Source organism: Cebidichthys violaceus, unplaced genomic scaffold, assembly GCF_023349555.1.
Source record: "Cebidichthys violaceus isolate CVI_PGR_0920_01 unplaced genomic scaffold, fCebVio1.0.p SCAF_11, whole genome shotgun sequence".
NCBI classification, from domain to species: Eukaryota; Metazoa; Chordata; class Actinopteri; order Perciformes; family Stichaeidae; genus Cebidichthys; species Cebidichthys violaceus.
This window is the reverse complement of record NW_027176274.1, coordinates 1,585,099-1,592,443: the sequence shown is the minus strand read 5'-3', so window position 1 is coordinate 1,592,443 and position 7,345 is coordinate 1,585,099. Positions and strand designations below refer to the sequence as shown.

General features: G+C 39.1%; 2 protein-coding genes across 3 annotated transcripts in view; one reads left to right on the top strand and one right to left on the bottom strand.

Moving 5' to 3' along the window:
* The window catches only part of nms (neuromedin S), a 5,047-nt gene extending 2,834 nt beyond the window's left edge, over window positions 1-2,213 (top strand). For both annotated transcript variants that reach the window (XM_068736876.1, XM_068736867.1), the window contains exons 4-7: window positions 295-321; window positions 404-457; window positions 1,139-1,213; window positions 2,010-2,213. In XM_068736876.1, the coding sequence (XP_068592977.1) occupies window positions 295-321; window positions 404-457; window positions 1,139-1,213; window positions 2,010-2,042 (189 nt within the window). In that variant the 3' untranslated portion in view covers window positions 2,043-2,213. The remainder of the gene's footprint in view (window positions 1-294; window positions 322-403; window positions 458-1,138; window positions 1,214-2,009) is intronic.
* Window positions 2,214-2,298: 85 nt separating this feature from the next.
* pdcl3 (phosducin-like 3) lies at window positions 2,299-5,682 on the bottom strand. Its single transcript, XM_068736861.1, has 6 exons — window positions 5,604-5,682; window positions 4,176-4,293; window positions 3,945-4,035; window positions 3,718-3,861; window positions 2,773-2,981; window positions 2,299-2,684 (listed from the first exon to the last, which is right to left on the bottom strand). Exons 1-6 carry the CDS (start codon window positions 5,607-5,609, stop codon window positions 2,536-2,538), a joined length of 717 nt encoding a protein of 238 aa, XP_068592962.1. The 5' UTR covers window positions 5,610-5,682; the 3' UTR covers window positions 2,299-2,535.
* Window positions 5,683-7,345: the final 1,663 nt, after the last annotated feature.

Sequence of the window (7,345 nt, the reverse complement as noted above, 5' to 3'; positions counted from 1 at the left end):
AGGAGAGAGGGAAGAACCAGGCATACATGGTTATTAAAGTGATAAACATAACATAACACAACACAACACCATGAACTACAGGACGACCTGAGACATGAGTCAGGTCATCTGTGACAAAGTGTCTTCAGGAACAGACTTCTGTTGAAATCTGATTTTAGAGTTTCTGTACTTTATGCAACAACAATGAACGCTACAGATAACAGCTGTGCAGTGAAAGCAGCGAGTGAACAATGTGTGTCTCTAATATTCAGACTATACAAACAGTTATTGATCTGAACTTGTGTTTCCCTGCAGGAGCAAGACCAGAATGTGTTCAAGAGAGTAAGTTGTCTCCACCTCAGCTCTGCTTATGTCTCATATCATCTTCAGCTCTCTGACCCGCTGAGCTTCTCCTGTCTTTCAGTTCCTGTTTCATTATTCCAAAGCGCGCAACTCTGTGGGAGCTGCGCAGCATCAGGTGAGCTCACTTCTGTCTTTGACTGCGTCTCCGTCTCTGAATGTCTCTGGTGTTGTTGTGAACAGCAGCAGAGGAGCAGAGAGAACACGGCCTGGTCCACAGAGACGCTTCTTTAAACGCTGAAGTCAACCACGAACAGATCAAGTCTGGAGATGGAAAACATAACCTGAAGCAGATCAAAGTGAATGTTTGAAATGTCAACACTGTTCAGTCAGAGTCAGCTGTTGACTAGTTGGTTCTAGTTGACACTTTAATTAACCCGTTTAAAATGAACCTCATATGTTCCTTATTACAGCTGCTTCACAAGAATCATCACAACAACAATATTTCATATTCTAACAGACGTGGTTTAGATGATTCAAAGCTTATTGGCTAGAAAACGTCCAAAACAAGCTCAGTTAGTTCATGGTTTTCACTGCCGAGTATAAAACCACATTTATTATAAAAAACATTTTAATTTTACAAAAGAAGCCAAAGCTTTCAAATGTTGTCCAAACACAAAATAGAACCTTTAGAAGACCTCAAGGAACAAGGAACATAACTACGAAAGCCATAATAATAGTAATCATAACTTAGCATGTGATTACATATCTATATCTATATATACTGTATATATACATGTGTGTGTGTGTGTGTGTGATGCCCTCTAGACATCAGTGTGTCCTCTCCTCTGTCCTCCAGTCTCACTCGGTTCATCCCTTGATGAGACTTTCCCCCAAACTGTCCCAGAGGAGAAACAAGAAGGTGTTACTGCTGGTAAGAAATCACAAAGACACACTCACTGTTCTTCTTCTGAAGACTGAAGCATTCTGGGTAACAACAGCCCTAATATACAGCGGTCTTCTTTTGGCCTGTGTCATATAGACCACGCCCTCTTTCTGTCCAGTTTATAATTAATATTCTCTTTAAAGGATCAATAGATAAAACTGCAAACATCAGATCTGTAAGCAGGACACTAAATACAAACGTAAGAACGATTATGATGGAAAGCACAACAACCAACTTCAGTGCAATGTTCTAAAAGTTATAATAATTAGCAAAAAAGTAAACTGTAACTCCTCCCACTTCTGCAGGAAGAACCGCAGAAACAAACGTTCATATTATGTGCAAAATATCTTTAATATCAGAGCCAATACCTCTCATATATCACACACTATATTTGTATTTTACTTTCTGTGTGGTACTTATGTTGTCATTGACTTTATTAGTTTAATTGTTCTTTACCTATTTTACTTCTGATAAACTCCGTTCTTCATATTCTTCTGTCGAGTCTTTGATGAATCTGGATCCATTTCATCTCATCAAAGATTAAGAGAAAAGTCTGAACAAACAAACGTAAACTTGAATCTTCTTGATGGATAATATCTATATAATAATGCAGACCTCAGACCATGTTCCTCAGGCTGAGGATCCATCAACAGCTGCAGAACGTTAGTGAAGAATAACAGAGCGCTCAGCGTCTCTCCTCCAGGACGATCTTTAGAAATCACATCAGTGCTCAGGGTTCGATTTACTGCCTCTTGACTTCTCCTCTCTCCTCCTAATGAAACAGAAGATTCGAGGTCTGCCGGAGGGAACGCTGTAGAAGAGCGATATCTACAATAACGCCAACGAAGGAAATGAGGCCGACGGAGAAGAAGAAGAGGACGGCGGGAAGCCTCCGGGCGGAGCGGCGCTCACCACGCGACGTCTGCCACCAGAAAATTCATTAATGTACCGACGGAAACACACAAAACAAAGAACCGTCAGATCACAGTCAATGTGGACCGAGAGTCACCAAACAAAACACTCAGAGTATTGTGCTGAGGACGTCCGGGTCACCAAAAGAACAACGGGACGGATGATTGTGGCAAAGAGGTGAACTCACATTTAATTCAACAGATTCAAATGTACATTTTTGTGACATAAATATCATGAAACGTAATAAAAAAAAAAAAAAGTTACAATTTGTCTTTTGATGCGTTCTGTGAAGATGTCGGGTTTATTTAAAGCGTCCTGGAGCAGGACGGAGCTCTGCACACGGCTACAACATGAGACCTGTGCACTGGTAAGAAGGACACGCCGTCCCCTCCGGGTCTCTAATAGTCCTCGTCCTCTGAGTCCTCGTCCTTTCCCGTAGGAAGCGAACATCTGATGGACGACATCAGCTTGTCCTCGATCTGCTTCTTGGGGTTTTCCTCCAGGTCCGTCTTCACGGCTCCGGACTCCGATAACCTCCACTCCAGCTCTGGACGGGAACCGGAACAAACACAGAATTATATATATATATTATATACAATACAAGACTTTAGTGGGTGTGTTCAAGCTCCTCCTACCGTCGACTTTGAGGTTCATGCCCCCGAAGACCAGCGGCCCGATGAACTGGGCCTTCATCTCCCCCTCCAGGTAGACGAAGACGGTGGGCAGGTTGCGGTCGGGGTAGTTGGGGATGCAGGTGGTGGAGATGGACTTGAGGAACTTGGTCTGGGGGAACTTCCGGGCCAACGAGCTCAGGTGCTGGTTGATGAGCGAGCACAGAGGGATGCTGGGAAAAGGAGACGGACGGAGACGAGACATCGGACAGACGGTGGTGAAGGTCAGAGTGAGGCTGAACTGATCAACTAATCTTAATCTCTGACTGTTTAGACTCACTGGCAGGTCTGACCAACAGTCCAAAACAAGACGTTACATTCACAGTGAAGCAGAAACATACATAGTAACAACGCATAAACGATAACTAACTCATATAATATATATATATATATATATATATATATATAATAACTCATATCCCACCAGAAGGTATTTTGGATTGAAGTTTCCCCAAAACTACGACAGTCAATCAGGTTCCATATAAGATAAGAAATGGAACAATTACAAAGCCGGGGAGGAGTTCATATTCAGAGAAAGAAAAATCTGAATTTCAAAGATCTAAGTTGTAATTTTACGAGACAAAAAAATAATAATTCTCTGAAATTATTAAGTCATAAATTTGCAAAAAGAAAATGTGAAATTCTGTAAGATTAAAGTCACAAAGTAAACCGCCTAAAGTAGAGTCTGGTGATGAAAATATGAGAAATATGCTTTTTCTTTCATCAACATAAATAAATATTAACGTAATTAATATATTTTGCACTTGGCGACCACACTGAAACAGAACACTGAACCCAGAGCAGATTCGGTCACCTCAGCTACACTCGTGTGTTTCTGTCCTTTTAGACACAAGAATGTTTTTGTCTCCACGTCTTTGTTCAAGTCCTCTCCTTCATTAAACTACATACCCGGGTTTGTAGAGGTGCAGCACCACCCAGATGGCCTCTCCGGCCTTGTTCACCTCCTTGATGTAGTCCTGCCCGGAGATCTCAACCATCTCCCCGAAAATGTTCTTCATCTGAGTCGCCTTCCACTCGGCGAGACGCTTCTGTCTGCGAGGAGACGCAGGACGTTTAGAGGGTCAGTTAGACTAAAGTAACCTCTACAGCAGACCGTCTGCTCCTTCTCCACTTACTTGTACAGCTCAATGGCGGCTTCATCGTCTTCACCGAACTCGTCTTCGTTCTCCTCCAGCTCCTCCAGCGTCATGTCCTCGTACGTCTTCACTGTTCAGAGGAGCAGCAGCAGTCACTACATGCTCTGGAGTCAACCGGACTCAGTATTTCATATTTCATGTAATGTCCATGATGGTCATGAGTACGCCTCACAGAAGACGCCGTGCTCTCCGGGACGCTTCCTCTCTTACCGACAGACTGCTGCTGGAGGGCCAGCTCCTCCTCTTCCTCATCTTTAGGCACCTCTTTGGGAGGAAGAATGCCTTTCTTCCTCAGGATATCGTTCCACTCGGTGTCTTCGTTTGGGTCCTGCAGGGAAAACAAAGAAGGAATACGAACAATGTTTCAGCTCTGGTGTGTGATTCATTCGTTTGGTAAAAAGAGTGAACGTTAGCACCAAGTGTGTGGCGTGAATCAGCAAGTTTCACTTTAAAGCGATGGAGCAAAAGCAGAATGTGTCTTTAAATCTGATACAAACACTGTAGAGAGACAACAGCCTCGTTGAGCTTTACTAACTATTGTTCTGCTGGAGACAAAAGAACGTTTAGCTAACAGGTTCAAATCAGTCAATGTGAACATTTGCTGTTTTCTCTTTCCTGTTGATTCAAACACTTTGGGTTTTTTAGCAGTCGTCATAATCCCCCCCCCCCAAAAAAAACATAGACGACATTAACTTGTCTTCGATCTGCTTCTTGGGGTTTATTCATCATACTAAATATAAATAAATAAATAAATAAATATATATTTATTAAAATATGTATACAAATATATTTATATATACTATTTAATGTATTCAAAAAAAATAATCCACTAAATAATATAAACGTATTTGTGATATAAATACATACATATTAAATGGGCAAAATAATACATTAAATAATTTAACTTTATTACAACGATAGTGATAATAATAATAATAATAATAATAACAACAATAATTATATACATACAAAAATGTAAATGCTCAACACTTAAACTTATTTTGTAGTTTTTAAACATTTTGTAGACAAGAAAAACATTGTATTAAAATATAAAAAAAATAAATAATTTCCACTAATATTATCAATATTTACATTGTTCTAAGCTGTTTATTAAAATAATATGTGACATGATCAAATTGTCACCAGTTACATTTCTTTCTACCAACTAACATGAATTTTATTTTATTATTATTTTATTATAAATTATATTTTATTATTATTATTTTATTTTATTATTAATTCAATTGTATTTATTTTGTATTATAAATTATATTTTATTATTTATTATTATTTTATCGCAAAACGTTTCAGTTTTAGTAAGACCATTATTTCACGCCAACATATTTCTCTTTACGTCTCTCTGACGGGTTAGATGAAGCACTTCGCTAGCTAGCTAACAGTCACGATAACATTGAAACACGCCCAGCTGCACCGCTAGCTTACGTTTCTCAGCTCTGCTCTTAAATCATCTCAACTATCAACACCGACATTAACCGACGTCACACCGTCTCGTTGAACAGCGTCACAAACACACACACACACACACACACACACACACACACACACACACACACACACACACACACACACACACACACACACACACACAGTGTAGAAGTCTCGTAGAGTTAAACTAACCTGCATTTTGACAGAAAGAAGCTTCCTCAGGAATCACACCGCTGCTCTCCTCCCAGAACCGGAACCGGAAAGGACCGCAGACGGACCGATTCCGGCAGGAAACAAAAAGGTTATGACTGTTTCAAATAAGCACAAAACCCGTCCAGGGTTTAAAAAAACACTTTGACTAAGTATATCTGAAAACGAACACAAACAGTATATGTATACATGATTTATGGTGGAAAGTTCTGTTTACAAAGTTGAGGAACTCATGCGCTGTGGGGGTACGACAATAATAGAAGCGACACCAACTTCCGGGTGATTCTCACATATGACCCTATAAGGAGTGTGAGCGCAGCATTCCATTTGTGGCTGCCGAGAGCGAGAGCAAACAGGTGCGTAAACACACACACGCACACACGCACACACACACACACACACACACACACACACACACACACACACACACACATAATTAAATTGGTCTATTTATTCTCGATAACAGGTGGAGAAAGACCAAGAAAAAAAAAAAAAATATATATATATATATATATATATATATATATATATATATATATATTTATATATATCATCTAAAATATAGTGAAAAAATATTTTAGTTTTTGATAAAAATATTAGTTATTATCATTACTGCATAAATAGATACGTTTAAATTATGTATTATTGTTAATATTACTGTTATTATTATTAACTGGGATACCATTAGCCTACTTTAATTAAAAAAAACATATAAATATATATATATATATATATTTATATGTTTTTTTTAATTACAATAAACATTACATATTTTTAAAAAAAACAGCAAACACAGTATACCATACATTTAGTATTTAAAGCAGAGGTGAAGTTCTAGATGTTACATTAATAATGTACAGAAGATCACTTTATAATCTTATTCCGGTTGCCCCGCCTCCGCCTCCACCACAGTCTATGTGTATTGATCATGACTGATAATACTTTGATTCATACTTGGTATAAGTGTGTTTCTGTGTTGTCGTCAGGTAAACTCCGTTAGTCCGACTAAACGCTGACTTGTATTAACTCAACGCACAATCATCTTTTCTTCATGAGCTCATGTTTTTGTATATTGTGCAGCAAAGAGTGGAGCAGAAAGAACAATTGTTTTATAGGCCGTTATTTTACATTGAAGTTTAAAATAACGGCCTATGAAACAATACACAATGCAGACATAACAGAATTGCTGTGCAGTACGTTACTGTAACACATCAACAACTCACTCACAACTTGTGTGAAGTAAACAAATGAAAACAACTGAAGTGTTGATGTGTGGTACATTGTGTACTTAAAGCTGCTATGAGGAACGTTCATTGTGTTGATTGTGTCGCCCCCTGTGGACTAAAGCTGTAGTGTCTCTGAGCGCATGATGAAGGTTCCTCACTGTCACTTTGAAGTGAGGATGTGAACGTATGAAATGGAGCTAACAGGACTGTCTTCATGTGAAATCTTGGGTTGATCGTGTTGAGATCTAATTTAAGCTGCGACCAGTTTCACTTGCTTAACTTCCTCTTCGTCTGCTTCCTCTTCTTCATGCCGCTCTGAACTAAATGAATATCTGGTTTGTATTCAGTGCTGGTCTGACTCTATCAGAAGTGGATTTATAAAATGGTTCACCAGAAGCCTCAGTGCGTGTCAACGTGGTTTCATTAATAAATTAAAGTCCACTAAACAGGAAGAAAACAAAAACCTGGCAACCAAAAGGAAGCACTGTTGGAGAGAGA